The sequence below is a fragment of the Crocuta crocuta genome, unplaced genomic scaffold (assembly GCF_008692635.1).
Source record: "Crocuta crocuta isolate KB4526 unplaced genomic scaffold, BGI_CrCroc_1.0 scaffold189, whole genome shotgun sequence".
Taxonomy (NCBI): Eukaryota; Metazoa; Chordata; class Mammalia; order Carnivora; family Hyaenidae; genus Crocuta; species Crocuta crocuta.
In genome coordinates this window covers 4412816-4435002 of record NW_027551564.1, presented here as the reverse complement: position 1 = coordinate 4435002, position 22187 = coordinate 4412816, and the positions used below count along the sequence as shown (strand labels likewise).

The following is a 22187-nucleotide window of genomic DNA, read 5'->3' as shown; positions in this document are numbered from 1 at the left end:
AAACTAAGCAACTGATTATACCAATTAACTATCTCATAAAACATAGAATGTTCATTTTTAATACTACAGAGTAATTTACCTTTCCATTTGCTGTTTTCATTAGTGCAAATTCTCGCCCTGCACCAAGAATTGCTGACTCCTCATCAAATCCTGTACCTGATAACACAAGACTCATAAGTACTACTGTATTTTAATATGGACAATGTAAGTCATAATTTTGCACTATTCTGAATGACTGAAAAGTCAACTCAATACCATTCAAAAACAAGGATGACAATAAACTTGTTGAATCACCATGTTGTACACCTGAAACTAATGTAACATTGTGTGTCAACTACACTTCAATTACAAAAAAGAAAAAACAAGGATGACAAAATATGCCATATGCCTGACTTAAAAAAAAATTAACAGTATGTACAGTACTCCAAGGAAAGACAAAATTACCATAGATTTTTTAATTTGTTCCAAACTAGTGCCAAATTGATTTTTTAAATATAAAAAAATGTTTAAACCCAATGTCAGTGATATTTCTTGAATTAATGAATGAATAAATTTTTATTGAGCATTATTAGGTAGTAGGCATTACATAATGTATGAACCTTATCCTATTCAATCTTCACAACTATACTGCCTGGTCTACTTGATGAGGTTAGTCCAGACACAGAGTCATTTGGGCTTGAACAATGTCATGCAGTCATGCATATATCTGAATTAAGGTATATCAGATTCTTTGTTCTATGCTCTTTTCTACAGAAGAACACTTCCTGTGGCAACTCCATGATTTTGAATACATATGTGTGCCTACATATACAAAGACCCTTATGCATATTTTCAAACTGAAAAACTACAAGTAAATAATTATATATGGCATATTTTATTATTTTGTTTAATATAAACTACTAATTAGTTTATGAGCTTTTTAAATTTAAAAACTACAATTATAATTCAGTACTGTTATATGGAAGAATTATAAAACCACTACATAATTAAATAAAATATGCAAAGCATATCATTCATGTCAAGTTTATTAAACTTAATGAGATAATTGTCAAAAAAAGGTAGGTCTTACAAAAAATCCTACAAGTTAAAAATGGCACTATTAAACATAGAACAGCATGGCAAACCAAAATTGAGAGCCTCCTGGGAAACAGGACCCTAATTACTACTAGGACACTTTAGGAGAATGTATACTACGACTGAGAAATATTCTGTGGCTGTCCCTATTTTTCCATCCAAATGAAAGATTATTAATCAGTTCTTTAGGCCCATTACTACTGTCACTATCTATGGGATCATTCTATGGCTGTCCTAAAAATCTGTTCAAATAGCAATCAAAGGTTTCAATGAGGAAACTATGTATACTAATGTAGTAATATTTATAGTGCAAGTTTTCAAAATTTTAAATAATTGAATAAAGATAGAACATATGAATTAAGGATGTCCCTAAGTGCTATCTATAATTCTCATCAAATTAAAGTTTATTTTCATTTGCTCTATTTAAAATGAAAACGGAAAATTACTAGTCACTTCCTTCAAATGGTGTTCATATAGCACACTCTGCTTAAAGGTCATATTTCCTAGTCACTTATACATATTAATTCATAAGCTGCTTTACAGTAACAGCAAAATAACTGCCAAAATATAACGCACAATGCTCAAAACATAGTACTAGCATTCAAAAGAATAAAGAATCTGAAAATTTAAATATGGGAGAAAGGCTTATTTGACTATCTTACTTATAATATGCAAGTCCTTTTCCAGATCAAATAGTGAGATGCCACAGGCATGTAAACATTTTCTGGCCAGTTTAAGTTGTAATTCTTGTTGTAGCACAGGTTCAGTGCTTGTGGCAAATATTCTGACAACAAAGCCATCCTAAAAGAAATAAAACACTCAGAGTATTATGTTGCATAAACTGGTCTTTCAAGGCTTTTTACTGTCTAATTAAGATCAAATACTTTATGAGAAAGGGATTCCATTTACAGCAGCTATTCATGATTCAGAGTACTTACATCTCTTGAAGCAGCGATCTGATTAATATATTCTCCATCAGTGAATAAAATATTCTGACCTTCAGTGTGGCAATCTGTACAAAAAGAGGAAAAAGTAATTATATTACAATATAAATAAATAGCTCACAAAATGACTTTACTCCTCTGTTGAAGTCAGAATGAGAGTTCTCCAAGCAATAAGGATAAACTTAAACTTAAAGGGATACTGTGCTTTTTAATAAAAAATTACAAATTAGCAGAAACTAAATAATTCAACTACTATTATATTTTGTGCTTACATTTATAAATCTTCCATAATCAAGGACCTGAAAGCCCACCTAATTTCAAAATGAATTAGTATTAGATGTAGTCTGATAATAAACATGCACCATGATGAACAAACTATGTTGGTTATAATCATTTCAATACATGCGATGTAGGCAACACTCTACCTTCAGACATACATCACGGTCATTAGTGTCACAGAAAAATACAGATAGACCTAAAGCGTCTGCATTTGAGGTCTATGGCATCCAGCTACAGATATCCCTTGCTTTATTAAACAGAACTGGTTATACCATTTCCACTTAGAAGTTTAATGGTTATTTGGAGCATTTTTAGCATTTGCCATGCTATATATATACGTTTGTGTTTTTTTGTTTTGTTTTAAGTAAGCCCAATGCCCAACTGGAGCTTGAACTCATGACCCCAAGATCAGAAGTCACATGTTATACTGACTGAGCCAGCCAGGTGCCCACAGCATGCTATCCATTTTAAATGTTCATCTGCTTCATACAACAAACACACCTAGGTTTATGTATTTCTTTTGTCTGAAAGCGCTCATATATTTTGGCTGGAATATTGTGTTTTGTCAATGCCGTATGTATCTCTGTGGAACAGTGCACTATGTACTTTGATCAAAATAATGCACAGATGCCACTGTAACAAGGGATACCAGTATTACAGAAGGACCACTGGGACACGTGTTAGTGATTGCTACTGAATAACATGAAACTACAAGCAAAGTCAACATCTAAGTATAAACTGTATCCTTTTGGAAAAACAAATGTACAGCAAGCAAGTATAAAAGCACACACTTCTCAAAATAACTGCAGAGAACTAGGATGAATCTCTCCATTAATTACAATACCAAAATAATACTTCATTTCTATTTGCACCTGAATCAACAAAACATAAAATTCTGGTTTTGGAATGCAGTAATGGAGCCCACCCAAATAAGTTGGATTACTCCGTATCTTTGCCCAGGAGCTTCATACTAGCATACTTCCTTATTATAAATATGCAAAACACAGGCAGACCCTTACCAAATAGAGAATTCAGGGATCACAAACTGGAAATAGAAACTGGGAGACAAGGCCCACTGGTAGCCCAAGAGACTTGGTAATCAAAGAGAGGAGAAATCGAAAGAAAGAGTTCCTAGTCCACTGTACAGAATACAAAGAGGCGCAAGAAAGATGCTTCTCAAGCTCTAAGCAGTAAGATTTTAAACTAAAAAGCAAAGAAGAAAAACTCATTATAATTTCAGATAAATGCAGGGGTGAGGAGTGAAGCGGCGCAAGAAGAGTAGCAAAATTTCTCATGATTTGTCACCAGACACGGAGAGTAAATGACACAGGATACAATATAAAAGATATGCCAACATATAAAGGCTAAAATGACTATTAACAGAAAAAAGTATGTTCTAAGTTCATCAATGCAAGGTTGAAAATAACTTATTTACAAACTAGACTATGAGACAAGTTGGAACATGAAGCTTGAGGAATTACCAGATTTATGTCAATTTTAAATATGGTATTCATTACCATCTATAAACCTGACAATTTACTTCTGCTTCTTCTTGATATGANAGTACGGGTTGGGGGTGAGGGGTGGGGAAGTGCTATTGAAGAAATTGCAGTCCAGGTCAAAGAAATGATGACAGGTATCTTCTGGCTTGAGGGCAAGTCTTCCTGCTGCGTGATTTCAAAAAGATTTTCTCTTTATCCTTTCTTTATCCAGCATGTAATGTTATAAGACAGCATCTTCAGGAAAATATCAAGCCACATCTGCCAGTTAGGAAGACACACAACATGGGATTGTCCTCCCAAAGTTTGGTTCATTCTTCACCTTGAATATGGTACGTATTTATGAAACACAGAAAGCCACACTTGCATTGTTGAAAGATGCATTTCATATGTTAAATGATGTAGAGGGATTTACACTGAACAAAAACATTAACAAGTCAATTTTTATCATATTTCTATCATAAACAAAATAGCTATATGTAGGCCATTTTCAGCTGATCTGGGTTTCTCAGAAGTAAATCTTTTGTGTTAGTATCTACTTGTATGGGGGGAGGGTGGGTGTTTAAAAATTTTTCTTCCAACACACTATCCTAAAATGACATGCACAAAGATCAACAGGGATGCTCATTACAGTGTAATTTATATGGTAAAAATTTGGAACTTCCATTCGAATATATTTTATGACATTAAAATGATATTGTGAAAGACTATTTAATGGTCTGGAACTATATGCAGAATATTAAGTGAAAGGAATAGTCAAAAAAAAAAAAAGCATTAGGTGGCATATGATATCTCTCTTTTTTTTTTTTTTACAACAATGTCCATTTAAACACAGGAAAAAGACAGGATATTTACCAATATGTTGATTATGTTTATATATGAGAAGTAGGGTTACAAATGGTTTTTGTTTTTTGCTTATATAGACCTATACAATAAATGTGATTATTTTTAATATATGCATATATAAGGAGGTACATCACCAGAGACATGGTCCAGGACTTGCAGTAATTTAAAAAAAGAAAACAAAAACCTGTATGTGTATGTATATATATGAAAACAGTGACTTACATGAGAGCTCTAGTAAGTTATCTGTTTTCCAAAGTAGCTTTATTCGTTGAAACACATATGAAATGTGGCATTTACCTTAACATGGTGGCATGTACACTAATTTGGAGATATATATATGCATAGCAACATTTGAATAAATGTTTGATGAAGTTGAAGGAATATTAAAAAATTAACAAGCAGCTTGGGAGCAATTATCCTTCCCAATGTATTCTTCAGAAGTAGTTCTTGATCATTTTCAGATGGTCAAGTGCCTAGATGTAATATTGCTGCTCTTCATGAAATTATTGATAGACACATTAAACATTTAATATTTTAATATAAACAAACTTCTTCAATATGCAACAAATGTATATGCAAATTCAAAGATCTTAAAATGGACATTATGCATTTGCCCAGTGTTCCACAAAATTTAAGATCCACTGCCCCAGAATTTAGACAGTACAGCGATTTAAGTGATAAATGCATACGTGCAACCTCAAAATTAAAGCGAAATGAACTGTGTCCAAAGTGCCTTACCAGAGTATTATTAAAAAGTATAAATGATGGAATTTTTAAAAATTCCTGATCCATTCTAAAATCCATCTCTGAAAACCCTTTAACATAAAGAAGAAAACCCAAAGTGCACTTATATTAAAGTAAAAATAAAAATTAACAAAGGGTTCTTCATACCAAGTTTTATAAGAGCCAGAGTCACGGTTTTATTAGGAGCAACAAAGTAAGCTCACCCCCTTATGCAGCAGCTGAATTGGTCTTGTTGGGGTGAGGGTGGAGGATCAGGCTGCAGATGCACAGTGATTTGTAAACAAATACTAAAACAATTTATACTATATTTCTGATGTCTGTTTTCCTCACATGCATAAACTTTATATACACTATAAAATTTCTGTATGTCAAGATTTTTTCAACCTATTTAGAAGCAAGTACTATCTCTTGCTAATCATTATTTATATGTCCAAATAGCCTAACATGCGCATCTCTTAAAATCGCCAATAAAGAAAACAAATAACTAGTTGAATAACATACCTGGTAATATCACAGTACCATCCTGTTCCAGTGTTTCAGGGCTTATTCTTATGGCTGTCATGCTGTGGTTATTCACATCTCTATACAATAAATAACCCTGAAAACAACAAAACATTTTGCTATGTTATATGTACAAATATTTTTTATTACCTATTTAGCAGAAATAGTAGTCATACAGATCCGTATAGTTTTTTGAGGTATGATAATATGTCAAATTTGATGTCTACAACAGATTAAATATTAAAAATATAAGTATCTGAGGTGTGCTTTTTCTAAGAGGAGGAATTGTATATACCACTGAGTATCAATTTAACCTATTACATTTTCAGATACATACATTAGATATACTACAGTACAGACATCTTGTTCAAAATTATTTTATCATTTGCCAACTAAATAATAGAAATGACCACTGCTACTTTAAGAAATATTTTAAGGAACATGGAAAGAGCCTAAGTGTCCATCAACGGACGAATGGATCAAGAAGATGTGGTTTATCTATACCATGGAATACTACATGGCAATGAGAAACAATGAAATCTGGCCATGTGTAGCAACATGGATGGACCTTGAGGGTGTTATGCTGAGCGAAATAAGTCAGGCAGAGAAGGACAAATATCATATGTTTGCACGTATAGGAGGATTAGGAGGAACTTGACGGAGGAACAAGGGGGAGAAGAAGGGCGGAAATGGTGGGGGAAAGGGAGAGAGGCAAACCATGAGAGACTCTTGAATGCTGACAAAAACTGAGGACTGATGGATGTGGGGAGGAGGGACGGTAGGCATGGAGGAGGGCACTAGTGGGGATGAGCACTGGGTGTTATGTGGAAACTAATTTGACAATAAACTATTTGAAAAAAAAAAAGAAATATTTTAAGGAAAAATAGCTGAAATATTTAGGTTGATATAAGAAATGAAAAAAGTAGTCGTTTGAGACGGAATGATGTCACTGAACATATTCCCATGTCCTTATTTTTTATAACATACTATAGTGGCAAACAACAATTTGATGTTTTGAACCACATTAAGTTTTAAGAGATAATCACTGAGAAATTAATTTGACATTTAAAATTTAATTTCAAAACCTCCCAAATAGTTGATCCAAAATTATTTTTCATGTAACAACAAGTTCTTTAATTTTCAAAATCCTTTCAAGTATCTTTTATAATTTGATGATGACAACAAGCTCTGAGCTGAGCAAGACAGGTATGCGGGACATCTTTATTCAACGTCCTTCCACAAGGGAGCTTGGCCTTAACCTCTCAGGAAGCGATAGTATGGAAATAACCACTTCTGGCCCTTTTCCATCCTTCATTCGCTTCTCTTCATGGGAGGTGTAGTAATGTGTCTGATTGTTGACACTCATTTGGCCACGTAGGTCAGGTGATGAGATCACAGCATTAAGAAAGCAACATGGGCTTAGCACTTTTCTCTTTGGGGATACTTCATGATCCTCCATACAGGCAGCCATCCCCTGGGCAGACCACATGCTATTCTTTGGAAGGTACTGGTCTAAGCTTAAAGTGGAGGGTCTTGTGGCAAGAAGCTCTAATTTGGACTCAGGTCACAGACACATTCCCAATTCATATTTGCTAATAGTTATGGTGGTCTCCATTCTTATCTAGAGACCCACGTAAACAAAAGTTCCAGCAGAAGACATTTTTATTCCCATTTTATCACTGAGTAACAGAGGATCAAATAAGTTAACTGAGTTGTCCAAAGTCACACAGCTAGTAACGATCAGGGCCAGAACTAAAAGTAAACCTCTCATGAATTCTATGCCAATGTTCTCTATCCTACACTAGGTCATTGTTATTAGCCATATACCATATCTGTTTAAACCGGAGTGACATTATTTATTGATCAAACAAGTATAAGCCAATGCTCTATAAGAAAGAAAAGTGTGGTTTATTGTGGATATTCTCCTACCTGAGCATACCCTAACCAAGATTTTTTTTCTTTTCTGTTTCTGATGCGAGATGTAGAATTATATATATGGCCCTGCAAAGTAACAAAAAAACCCATCAACAGTTTCATAATTAATAATCAATGAAAAATAACATAAATGACATTTAATACTTATGTTTCCATTATGATTTTCAAAGAAATATTACTACATCAAAATCAAAATTGTACAAAAAAGTACTCTAAAAATGAAGCTGAAAGCAAAACACAATTCAGGATAATTTCTGCTGTAATTAAGAAGTATAGGGAATCACATTACCCTAACTGTTCCACTGTATCCAGAACCTATTTTGTATAATCCATCCTTGCATAACAGATAAAGAAAAAATCCATCATTCTGAAGTAGACATTGATCATCTTCATCAACGGATATTTCCTTTAATGGCCACTTGTGCATTAAAGCTGCTTTCTTAATGCCATTGCTAAACCAGTCCTGAATTTGAATTTTTCCCACCAACACTGCCTGTACACTTCTCTGTAGTGAATTCAGTATCATTGGCACCTTTTAAAAGACAAGAAACAAATAAAAAGGTATTTTTAAATGTTCCAAACACAAAACAGACAAAATAAAGATACTTCAGTAATAATATGTCATCATTTATGAGAAAATAAGTTGCTCCGAATTATCATGGTTTGGCACATCAGTAAAAAGTACAAACTAGAAGCTTATCGTAAGAAGCAAATTTTAACTAGCCTTCAAAATAAAAATGTCAAACCCAAAGAACATCAACGGACATTTTTGGTTCAAAACACTGAAATAAGCATCTTTCTCCAAAACACTCATAACCTGTCTATGATTTCAAGTTTTGTGGATGGAAACTAGGTTAGTTAAAAGTATGAATACTGGATATAAATAAAATTATACTGTATTAGAATACACACAAAACAAAACTTCTTTTATAGGATATGCATAATTACTAATATGCTTCCTGATACGAAGCACAAATTTAAGCATAAGAGAATGGTGTGGCTTCTACGGATGAAACAAAATTTCTCTTCCACTTTGCTTCTCCATTATTACCAATACCCATCAACATTAACAATATTCCATAATATGAAAACTCATTTGTTAACTGTGTATTCATTCAGTGCTCATTTATCCTATATTCATCAAAGACCTGCTATAAATACCTGGCACATTAAGTAAGTCCTCAACAGTCACCAGCATGGGACCAGCACTCTGCCGGTAGAGCAAATTCTGTTTTGTCCCTCTTTTGCCACATCTAACAACACAGACAAGCTGCACTATCCAATACAGCAGCCATTAGCCACATGTGTCTGACTACTGCGCTCTTGAAATGTGGTTAGTCCTTTAAATACAAAATACCCACTGGATTTTGAAAAATTAGCATAAAAACAAGAATATAGAATCTTAATATTATGTTGAAATTATTTTTTGGATATACTGAGCTGAGTGAAATACATCATTAATACATACATAATGATGTATTTCTTTTCACCTTTTTAATGTGGCTAATAAAAAATTGTTAATTACATATGTAGACTATATTATATTTCCATTGGACAACACTTCGTAGAGGGTTGAGCTTTCATAGGAATAAGTGACCCACTGTTCATAGATATAGTCATCTCTTCTTCCAGTTCTAAGGCTTCTTACTCAGCCAAGATATGTAATTTATACTATATATATTTATATATATGAGATTTATGTATATAATACTTACATAGTTGAATACTACAAATTCTCACTACAAGTAGCTATATTAAACTGTTTTATCTGTTTTATCTACAATTGATATCCATATTCCTATATAATATGCCAAAGCTTCCACTGTTAATACTGGTTTTTTTTTAGATACTTTCTGTTGGTGTCTATTATGAACAATGATGCCCCCCTTTTCCCAAATCCTCAAAATTGAGCTATATATAATAGTTTCTGGTTAAATTAGTATTCAAAGGTCATTTATTACTGTGTAATAATGGTTCATGAACCAAATTGTATATAACATTTCCTTCCTTGTGTAATTTTTTTTCATTAAGTCAACAATTGCCCTATTTTGCATTTGCTAAATTTTCTCTATGACTTCCTTTAAGTGTTCCTCATACACCTTTCAATAAAGTCAAACACATCATTTCTACTTTCTCCTCTTGGCAACACCCCTCAAAAACCCTGTTCTGGTCTAAATTGAGGAAGAGGTAGGCATAGAAGTTAAACTTGTTCCCTATCACGCACGTTCAAAAGCCATCTTCATCGTCCCTCAAACATTACTGCCAGATGAGCTAGGTATGGTGAACATTATTTTCTCTCAGAACTTTGAAGGCACTGTTATTTTCTATGCCAGTGCTGCTCTGAACCAGTCCAATACCATTATGTTTGATATTAGTTACATAATCTGTCTTTGCTCTCTGGAAGCTTTACAGTCTTACTATACAGTGTTCTGATTTGCAAAGTTATATCCTGGTGTAAGTCTTTTTTCATAATGAATGTTGGGGCACTCGGTGTGTGTTCTGTCAATATGAAGATGTGTATCTTTGGGGCACAGGAATTTTCCTTGTAAGATTTCTTGAGTAATTTCCTCTTCTCTGCTTGAATACCTTCTAGGTATTGTATTTCTGGTTAGATCCAATTTTATTTTATGCTATCTATTTTCTTTTCTTTTTTCTATTTTCTGGAGACTGCTTCAACCTGATCTTCTAATCCTTCTACTGATTTTATTACTGCTATCTTAACTTACAAAATTTTCTTCTTGTTCTCTGAGTTTAAAAAACAGTATACTGATGTTTAATGTAAACAATATTCCCTTATCCTTCACCAAAATATTAATTACAGTCTTCTTAGAGTTTCTTCTGTCTCTATATTCTTTTTATTCAAAGTTTTTTTTATTATCATTATCATTATCAATTTGGGGAATCTCTATTTTTCAGGTTAGTGATACTTGGTTGTATACTTTTTTTCTTGTAGTATTTTATTTTTTGTTATTTTTTTAATATTTCAAGTTTTTATTTTAATTAGTTAGCTAACATATAGTGTAATATTAGTTTTAGGAGTAGACTTTAGTGAATGATCACTTACATAAAACAGCCAGTCCTCATCACAACTAGTGCCCCCCTTAATACCAATCACCCATTTAGCCCCTCTCCCACCCACCTCCCTCCGTCAACCCTCCATTTGTTCTCCACGGTAAAGAGTTTGCCCCCTTCTCTCTTTTTCTTTCCTATGTTCATCTGTTCATCTTTCACTATATTCATCTGTTTTGTTTCTTAAATTCCACATGTGAGTGAAATCATATGGTATTTGTCTTTCCGACTTACTTCGCTTGGCATAATACACTCTAGCTCCATCTTGCAAATACCAAGATTTCATTCTTTTTTTTTTTTAAGTTTTTATTTATTTACTTTGCAAGAGACAAAGAAAACATGAGCAGAGGAGGGTCAGAAAGAGTCAGAGAGAGAGAATCCCAAGCAGGCTCCACATCATCAACACAGAGCCCAATGTGGGGCTCGAATTCATGAAACCATGAGATCATGACCCAAGTCAAAAACTGAAAGTCGAGAACTGAATCGAATGAACCACCAGGTGCCCCAAGGTTTCATTTTTCTTGATGGCTGAGTAACATATATACCACATCTTCTTTATCCATTCATCAGTCGATAGACATTTGGGCTCTTTTCATAAATAGGTTATTGTAGATAATACTACCATAAACATTGGGGTGCATATGCCCATTCAAATCAGTATTTTTGTATCCTTTGGATAAATACCTAGTAGTGCATTTGCTGGATTGCTGGGTGGTTCTATTTTTAACTTTTTGAGGAACGTCCATGTCTTCCATAGTGGCCGCACCAGTTTGCACCCCACCAACAGTGCAAGAGGGCTCCTCTTTCTCCACATGCTCACCAACACCTGTTGTTTCCTGTGTGTTAATTTTAGCCATTCTGACAGGTATCAGGTGGTAACTCATTGTAGTTTTGATTTGTATTTCCCTAACGATGAATGATGTTGAGCATCTTTTCATGTGTCTGTTAGCCAATTGAATGTCTTCTTTGGAAAAATGTCTACTCATGTCTTCTGCCCATTTCTTAACTGTGTTTTTTTGGGCGCAAATTCATTCTATGAGGTCAGCATTGCCTTGATTCCAAAACCATACAAAGACTCCACTAAAAAGGAGAATTACAAGGCAACATCCCTGATGAACATGGATTCAAAAATTCTCAACAAGATACTAGCAAAATGAATCTAGCAGTACATTAAAAGAATCATTCATCACAATCAAATGGGATTTATTCCTAGGCTACAAGGGTGGTCCAATATCCACAAATCAATCAACAACATGATACACATTAATAAAACAAAGGTTAAGAATAATATGATCCTCTCCATAGATGCAGAAAAATTATTTGACAAAGTGCAGCATCCAATCTTGATGAAAACAAAGTAGGGACAGAGGGAACATACTTCAACATCATAAAGGCCATACATTAAAGACCCACAGCAAATATCATCCTCAAAGGGGAAAAATTGAAAAGCTTTTCCTCTAAGGTCTGGAACAAGACAGGATGTCCACTCTCACCATCGTTATATAACATTGTACTATAAGTCCCAGCTTTAGCAATCAGACAACAAAAAGAAACAAAAGTTATCCAAATCGGCAAGGAAAAAGTCAAACTCACTATTTGCAGATGACATGATACTCTATGTAGAAAACCTAAAAGGCTCCACCAAAAAAATGCTAAAACTGATATATGAATTCAGCAAAGTCACAGAATACAGAATCAACATACAGAAACCAGTTGCATTTCTATATACCAATAATGAAGCAGCAGAAAGAGAAATCAAGGAATTGATCCCACTTATAATTGCATCAAATACCATAAAATACCTGCAAATAAACCTAACCAAAGAGGTAAAAGATCTTTATTTTGAAAACTACAAAAACATTTATGAAAGAAATTGAAGATGACACAAAGAAATGGAAAACCATTCCATACTTATGGGCTGGAAGAGCAAATACTGTTATAATGTCTACATTACCCAAAGCAATCAACACATTTACTGCAATCCCTATTAAAAAACTATCAGCATTTTTCATAGAGCTAGAACAAATAATCCTAAATTTTATATAGAACCACAAAAGACTCCAAATAGCCACAGCAATCTTGAAAAATGAAAGTAAAGCTGGAGGCATCACAATTCTGGACTTCAAGCTATATTACTAAGCTGTAGTCACCAAGACAGTATGGTGCTGGCACAAAAGCAAACAGAGAACAGAATAGAAAACCCAGCTATATGGTCAACTAATATTCAACAAAGCAAAAAAAAATATCCAATGGCAAAGAGATAGTCTCTTCAACAAGTGGTGGGAAAACTGCACAGCAACCTGCAGAAGAATAAACCTGGACCATTTCCTTACACTATGAACAAAAATTAAAAAATGGATGGAAGACCTAAATGTGAGACAAGAAATCATCAAAATCCTAGAGGAGAACACAGACAGCAACCTCTTTGATGTCAACCGTAGCAACTTCTTACTAGACACATCTCTGGCAAGGGAAACAAAACCAAACATGAACTACTGGAACTTCATCAAGATAAAAGGCTTCTGCATAGCAAAGGAAACAATCAACAAAACTAAAAAGCAACCTCCAGAATGGGAGAAGATTATCTGCAGATGACAAATTGGATAAGGGGTTAACACCTAAAATCTATAAATAACTTACGAAACTCAACATCCAAAAACCAAAAAATCTGGTTATACACTTATTTTTAAGAGTAAACTACGAGAAATCTGGTAGGAAGCCTGATGTGAATGAAAAGGGTTTGACAGGCAGTGTAAGGTCACCTCAAAATGATCACACTAAGTTTTATAGTTTCATTGGAGGACCCCTCAAATATATGCATCTGTGGGTCTTTTCTCATTCTTTCTCCAAAGAAGAATCTGTGAGTCTTTTTCCTAGAAGCTATAATAAGTCTCATGGCCAGTGTTCTGGAAACTCAGTGAAGATTAAAAAATTTCATCATCAATACAAAGACTTTCACTTAATCTCCATTTTCAGCCTAGCTCCTAATTCTACTCACATTTGTGCCTGTTTTCCCCTGGCTTCTGTGACTCAATTTCTTTAGACAGCAAATGTATCTCTTTGGGATATGACAGAAGGACAGTTGCTTGCCTGGGAAGGGCAAAGGAAGGGCTCTGGGATTCTCTACCTTTCTTAATACAGATTTCCTATCAATTTTTAGCTCTTGCCCTCACCACCACTTTCCAGGAACCTATTACTCCCAATTCCAAATCTTATCTGGAGTTTTAAGTGAAAGTCAACTTATTTTCTATGGGCATTTGCCTCTTTAGGAACTTAAAATCAACCTTTCCCCAATTTCCATCTACCAGAAATGTGTCCCATTCTTAAATGTTTATACTTAAAAAAAAATTCCTTTATTATAACCTTAGTTAAAACTAGAGAAGGAGCAAAAATGAACATGTTTCTTCAACATAATTCTTATTTCTCTCATGCTTTCTAAAAGGATACTAAAATTTTAAGATAATCCAGTGCTATAATAAAAGGTCTCGGATATACCCCTTGATTTTCGCTCACCAACACTGTGGAAAGACCTAGAGAATTTATTCTGATCAACTAGACTTCCTTAATCTGAGGATTTCATGTCATTTACCAATTATGGAAAATTTTGCCCATTATTTCACGTACCGCGTCTCCGCAAATGCCTTACTGCCCTTGTGGAGCTCAAATTGTATAGATATGTTAGGTTTTGTCATTCTCTATTCATGTTTCCTATTTTGTCTTTTATACTCTCTTTGTCTCTCTGTGTTGCATTCTGAATAATTTCTTCCTTTTTTATATCCAATGGCTAACTCAGCCTTTAAATTTCAGCTTGTAGTTATCTGGTTTTTTTATTTCTGAGAGTTTAATTTGGTTCATTTTCTGATCTGATTACTTTTTACATTCTTATTCCTTAATCGTATTTGTGATACCTTCATTTATTATTTTAATCATAATAAATATACATATATATATGTTTTATATCCTGTGTCAAATAATTTCAATATATATAGACAAGGCAGGACTGATTCTGCCGTATTTGTTTCTAACACTCAATGATGGTGCCTTTTTTTCTATGTGCTTTTTGTTTGTGAGCTCAGATGTGCCTTTAAAGCCTGGAGTACATTCCTCCAAAAAATGATTTTAAGTCTCCTTCAATATGGTACTTCATGGTACTATCATCCCTACCCTACTTTAAACTCATAGCTGAAGCTCTTTGGAATAAGATAGCTAATATGCATTTAAATCCGAAAACAATTTGAGATGTTAGAGTTATACATTCTCAGGGAAGAGTTTTCTCCCTCCACCCAGAGCCTGGCCAAGAGAATTTTGTGAACTGAAACTGGTAGATGGAATGAGGCCAAATCATGAAGAACACTGTTAAGAGAATGTTAACACAGAGAGGCCTGGGTGGCTCAGTCGGTGAAATGTCCAATTTTGGCTCAGGTCATGATCTCACGGTTTGTGGGTTCAAGCCTCGTATCAGGCTCCGTGCTGATAGCTCAGAACCTGGAGCCTGCTTCGGATTCCGTATCTCCTGTCTCTCTGTCCTACCTGGCTTGTTCTCTCTCTCTCTCAAAAATAAATAAACTTAAAAAAAGATAATATTAAGATAAAAGGCTTTAATATGGTGTTTGCGCTGGTGATGGGAATGTAGTGACAGGGCAGGTCCACAGAGAACATCAGCTGTTGATTCAGGGGATCTAGTAATTGCACATAGCCTAGTCCTAAAGCATAATATTGCAATCAGACAGATATGCATGCAAGTCCTGTCTCTGTTAGCCGAAAGCTCTCTATACTAGAACTATACTAAACTTCTTTCAGACTTCAATATTCCACTCTTAATCTTATCTCCATGCCTTAGCACATGGATACCAAGAATATTTCTCCCTCCACATCCCCAGTGGTAACACTCCCTCCCTGTGGACTGGCTAATTTCAACTCATCATTTAGGTATCACCTCATATCCTCTGAAAGGAGTCTACACAAGAATAAATCACACAGTGCCTAATAAGCTCATCCTTTTACGGTCACTATATTTTTAAAATTTGGTGTATGATATGTAAATGTGTCACTTCATTAGAATTTAAGAAATATTTGTGTATTTTAAGCATGTATTTAAATTAAAATTTTGCCAAACCTCAAAGCACCACTGCAGAACACAGTTCTGCAAACCACTGCATTATAGGAACTTCAAAATATTAAGGATCATAAAAAGGGAAAAGAAGATTTCAGGCAGGGCAGAAAGAGGAAAAAAACAACATTAGAAATCTAGAATAAGGGGATTGCTCATGTTTGACAAGGAGAGTTCAATACTGATGGATTAAGTCCATGACAGTGACCCATCTCCCCTTTTTGCTATCTTGGCCTGCTAATAACGGGATTGAAGCAGTCCTTCCATCTGTTCTGGATGTTTTCCAAGGGGCCAGTGAAGAGCACATAACACAGACCTAAACCTGTAACTTCTTACTCAATTTTCCAGAACAATCCAAAGGAATTAAATAAAGTTTGCCCATAAGGACAATTCTATTTCCCACCACTAACAACAATAAAGAGCTTATTCCACAATCAGACATTAAAAGCTTAAAATGTTATATGCAAAGCTTAAGAAGCTCAGAAACAAAATCAATCCATAAAAATACTGCATTTGATTCTTGACTACTGCAGGAATTGGAACACTGACCATACTTGAAAATTCCATACTTAAAAATCAGGGCAAGATGGGAGGTGGGGGAGGGCCAAGAATAGGGAAACACAAAAGAAGAGGTGGCTGGAGTGCTGACACAAAGACCAGCTTAAAAATTTACCAGTTTTTTGTCAAATTTCATTTTATTACCTTTATATACTGTGGATTATTTATACATCAACCTTGGATAGATAAAATCACTATAATGAGTGAGAAAAACTAGAGGATTTCTCCTGACAGAGATTAAGGTGAAGTTCCAACCTGGCATCTTGTACCTTCTAAGCAGCTATAAATGAAATACCTGTATAGTTTGGCAAGCATGGCTGCCATTGTTGGTGAGGATAGCAGAGATGGCCTGAAGTGTCCTTCCTGTTTCTCCCCAAGAAGCCACCAGGCTAAAGAGGCAAGCACAGGAAAGTGCTGTCAGAGACTGTCCTGTGCTGTCATTCATTCCAGTACTTCGAACAGTGATTTCCAAAAGGAGCTGGAAGAGAGCCTCTGTGAATAAAATAGAACTCAATTATATTCATTCAATATACAGAACATTAAATGTGTATTTATTTATAACTTGCCTCATTATAAAAAAATATTTAAGGCAGCTAGAACACTTACTCTGGGTTAGTTCCTTTCTAGTTACCCTTTCCCCCCCAAAGCTAAAATATTTATATACAAAGAACCTCAGAGAACATTTAGTTCAACTCTTCTCTTTTATAAATAAAGAAATGGAATCTATCCCAAGTTGTTTAAAAGAAACATATCTTGAAACATTCACACATTCAAGAAATATCCTCACAAGTAACAGACTACTCACTGTACTTATTTAACCTTTTATACTGGGAAGAATCGAGCTTCTTAAAATGTTAACTCCAGAAAATTATGTATTTGTAAAACAACAGAATGCATTTAAAAAAAAAAACACATGCTATATTTTTTTAACTATAAAACTGCTTTACTGCTAACATAACAGCAGTTCACATTTATAAAGCAAGTATATAACTCATTTTATACCCTAGAAAAACCTCCAAGTCAATAGGACAGACATCCTCCTCCTCTAACGGACAATGAAATTGAGGCAGGGAGGTAAAGAGATTTTCCCGAAATGATAAAGTCATTTAGTGGCAAAGATGTAAAGTAACACCTGAACATTCTATGGCCACCACAAGTTTCCATGCAAAATTCCCTGAACAACTCTGCCTAAGACTGAATCAACAGACCTCTAGGCATTTCTTCTGCAGAAGGGAAGAGGAATTTGAAAATCCTTAGAAAGTGAACACTCAAGAGAGAGAAAGAAAGAGTCAGAAAAAGAAAAATTGAGGAAGATGAAGAAAAGGAGAGGGAAAAGAGAGCAAGAGAAAGAAAAAGAGAATTTGTATACTACAACTGTCCAAAAACTAAAAGCTTTTAGTTTATTAGTTAACTCACAGAAAGCTAGCCCTCCTCTGTCCATCCCTCATCTCCCATGTATCCCATCCCTAGTAAGCCCTGTCACTTTCGCCTCCTAATTCCTCTACTTTCTCTATCTCATGACCATCTTCCCAAACTATGCTCTCTATCACCACCTATTAATCAGACTACTAAAAAGTGTTCATAAATTAGCTCTCACCTTCACTTTTGTCCCTTTATATCCAAAGAGAATTTTTAAACCAAAAATCTGATTTTCTACTTAAAATCCATTTGCTCCTTTATTAAATCGTTCCTGCTCCTCTGCCTTCTTTCTATTCTCCTCCTTTTCTTCACTTGCCTATACATCCTTCAATCTTTCCTTTCTTTCATTTAACCTTCCTTTGGTGCCTCCCTCCAACTATCCTTTGCCCTCATCCTTTCATCAACCCTTTCTCCATCTGTCCATCCTTCCTTTATCATTCTCCTTCTGCCCCTTCATCTTTTCATTACTCAGCAAATATTCACTGAATTCTTCCTGTGCATGAGAAACTATTCTAGACTGTGGTAGTACTTTGGCAAACAAGACTAAGAATATATGCCATTAAAAAAAAGTTAGATTCAATGGAAGAAAATAATACATAAGTGCTTTAAAATTTAAGAACTTTTTTTTTAACCATGAGGAGATAGTGAGCGACTTTCCATTTCTCCTAGAAATCCTTACCCAGGTTCCCTTAACATGACCTGTGAAGCTCCACATGATCTAGTCCCGGTCTCCCTCCTCACCTATGGCAAAGCCCTCCCTCCCTTCACTCTCCACATCCTAACCAATCTTTGTTCAGTCATTCTCCTTTCTGCCTCAGAGACTTACTACATACTGTCCTTTCTGCCTAGAAATTCAGTTAACTCCTTCCTACTCATCCTTCAACTCACCAATATCACATCTTTAAGGAGGCCTATTCTAGGGTCCCAGAACATCCTCTCCTTTCCCCCATCCTATTTACCCACACCTGCAATCACACAAGTGTCCGACCATCTGATGCTAAGTTCCAAATAACAGCAACAATGTCGGTACTGATCGTCCCTGAACTGTATGTTCTTAGCACAGAACACAGGACATACTATTACATTTCAGTGAATACTTAAGAACATACATTCCAACCTTAAATTGAACAGAAAGATATAAGAATGATTTTTTTAAACTAGACAACTTCTAAATCAAAATCCATTTGCTAAGAGAAGAAGCTTGGTGTACCATAATCATCAAGCTATCCCAACAGTGAGAATGATACACATATACATATATTTTCATGAATAAGATGGGAAAAAAAGCATAATGTGATTATGCTATCAGATCAAAGGAAAAAACACAGATTTCAATAGGAATTTAAAGAGCCAAATTACATCTTTGAGCTAATTAAACCATGTCAAATAAGATATATAAAGTGATGTTAAATCCCTCAATAGAAAAATAAGTCAAAGCAGGGAAGAGATAGGAAGTAAGCATTGAAAGGTCAAAAGAGAAACCAAAGAAGTATATCAGTATTTGAAACTGTTAACAAGAAAATAAAAAAGACAAATTAATCAGATGAAAGTTTTGATTGAAGATGATTAAACTAAAGTACACGTTATAATTTCAAAACCAGTACTAAGAACAAGATCTACTTTGAAAAGAATAAAGGAAAGGGAGTATTTACACATAGAATGGATACAAAACATGGTGTGTAACAACTGATAAAAGATCAAATGGTAGAGGATCGAGGAAAAAGAAATGATTATCATGTTGTTCAAAGTAATAAATAGGATATAAATAGGATATGCAGGTTTTAGTGGTTATTTTAAATATTTCAATTATTTGTCAATTAACAAACTAGAGCTAATAACAACAAAATATCCTTATATATACTCAATTAAATAAATAAAAGCTTTGGTTAAGATGCTGTGATGCCAAGTAAGTATCACAATAGTAATACGATCACTTGTGTTACCATAACAGTAATCAACAAGGTGCCTGCTTCTTACCATATGACAGCTTTTATTTAGTAGTAGTGTTTAGTAACACGGGGTGGGGGAGGGTATTGTGTTTTTAAATCCTCAGCTTGTTTTCATGGCAAGCACTCTCCTCCCCGACTAAACCAAACAAAAAAATTCAAACACAAAAACTAATCACCATGTAACACCACCCCCCTCACCGCCAAAAAAACACAAACCAAACACCAAAACAAAACCTGTATGACATGTAATTAGATTCTCACATGTGAGTCTAATAAACACCAAATAGCCAAGTAGAAAGAAAAAAGCTCAAACTCTAGTCCAGATCACTAGTGTGGTCCTCAAATGAGCATCACTGGCACATCACCCAGAAACTTATTCTAAGCGCAAATCCTTGGGCCCCATGCCAAATCTACTGAATCAGAGACTCTGAGGGTAGGGCCCATATGAATGTGATATGAACTGATGCTTGAGATTTAGAAAAATCTAGACTTTCAAGGCCCATGGCTAGCATCAGAAAAAAATCAATGAGCCAATTTCAAACTTATGCTTCCATCTCTATTTCTATTCCTCAAGAGCTCTTAACTTCTTTACAGGATTATGTGTTGAAACTGCATCAATTAACAAGAAAGGCATGCATTCAGAAAATTCAAATACAGTTTACTAAAAAGCAAACATATTTAATGGAAGTTGCTACCAATTCAAAAGCGTAATCTATAACAAAAATTGATTTTTAGTTATAATGCATACAAAAGAATGCCCTGTTTGGAAAGTAATTGTGCTGTTTTGGGTTGGTAGCATTTGTTTGCTCTCTTCCCACTTCTTTAACTATCCAGAACACAAAGTTAGAGAAAGTCAGTGTTAGCTATTTCAGCCAAAGTTTTAACAAGAACGATTTAAGTTAATAGTGACTTATAACACTTGGATTATTTCCAGTTCCAAGGATTGATGTTTTGCTTCTTCCCCATCATCACAATAACCAAGAAAGGTCTATGTGTGAACTAAAACTCTTAAACTGGAACTCCAGTAGGACATAGCAAAATACCTTAAAATTTATATTGCTGCTGTTTCAATACCATAATTAAAAAACAAAAACTGCATTACAGGCTGCTGTCTATGCTTCATAAGAGAAGCTATTCACATTCAAAGACTTCATTCAGTGTCCCAGAGCTCTCACCTAGGACCTCCGGGGGTTCTGACTGGAGGCCTTCTGGCTGCTGACCCTGAAGCACGTTAAGCAGGGCCTGTAGACTCCTCAGACACAGGGATGGATGAGAAAACCGCGTCTCCTTAATCAATTCAAAAACTTCACAAAGGCCAACCTCAATGATCTGTTTAAGATGAAAAAAGAATATATATATATACATATATATACACACACACACACACACACATCTTTTAACAGATAAGCTAGTAACACTTCCCAGGCAGTTTAACCAGTACAGCTTATTTCCACAGCAAATGATTAATCCTGTAATATTTATGAGCCAAAAACAAAAAGAAATACATAAAAAAGCAAAACACAGCCACCCATGACATATAATTTCTTAAAAAAAATTTTTTTTGTCTTTATTTTATTTGAGAGACAGACAGAGAGCAAGCAGGGGAGGAGCAGAGAGAGAGGCAGACACAGAATCTGAAGCAGGCTCCAAGCTCTGAGCTGTTCAGAGCCCAACGCGGGCTCGAACCCAGGGACTGTGAGATCATGACTTGAGCCGAAGTCGGACGCTTAACTGACTGAGCCACCCAGGCACCCCGACATTTAATTTCAAGATACAGAAAACCATCTAGTTTATGGGAGGTTAAAAATTATGGCATTATTTTATTTTTTTTTTAATTTTAGAGAGAGAGAGAACACATTAAGAGAGAGAATCTTAAGTAGGTTCCACACTCATCTCTCGGCCCTGGGATAATGACCTGAGCCAGAATCAAGAGTCAGACACTCAAACATCTGAGCCACCCAGGTGCCCCACATGTCACTATTTTAAAAATACTTATAGCAAGAAGGAAGCTATAATAAAATATCATGAAAATTTTAACAATGAACTAGATACTAGGTTACATTCACTCAGAAAAAATAAACTCTATTAAATTAAAAGTTCATTTGGCTGTGCTCAAGTATAAATCAGCATTCTTTTGTTAAAAGTCATGTTAATTGTTACTTATGACCCCAGGAAAAAAGTCATTATAACTCATATAATGAAGAGATAAAAGAGTTTTTCATCTTAGCCATTTCTATAATGGTACAATCACAATATTATT

General features: G+C 34.8%; 1 protein-coding gene across 4 annotated transcripts in view; it reads right to left on the bottom strand.

Moving 5' to 3' along the window:
• Positions 1 to 22187, bottom strand: part of MYCBP2 (MYC binding protein 2) — a 269414-nt gene that overhangs the window by 200886 nt on the left and 46341 nt on the right. For all 4 annotated transcript variants that reach the window (XM_077750063.1, XM_077750062.1, XM_077750060.1 and 1 more), the window contains exons 4-11: positions 21103 to 21256; positions 16855 to 17051; positions 8112 to 8354; positions 7817 to 7888; positions 5888 to 5984; positions 2013 to 2086; positions 1737 to 1875; positions 80 to 156 (exon numbers count right to left, since the gene is read on the bottom strand). In XM_077750063.1, coding sequence (XP_077606189.1) covers positions 80 to 156; positions 1737 to 1875; positions 2013 to 2086; positions 5888 to 5984; positions 7817 to 7888; positions 8112 to 8354; positions 16855 to 17051; positions 21103 to 21256 — 1053 coding nt within the window. The remainder of the gene's footprint in view (positions 1 to 79; positions 157 to 1736; positions 1876 to 2012; positions 2087 to 5887; positions 5985 to 7816; positions 7889 to 8111; positions 8355 to 16854; positions 17052 to 21102; positions 21257 to 22187) is intronic.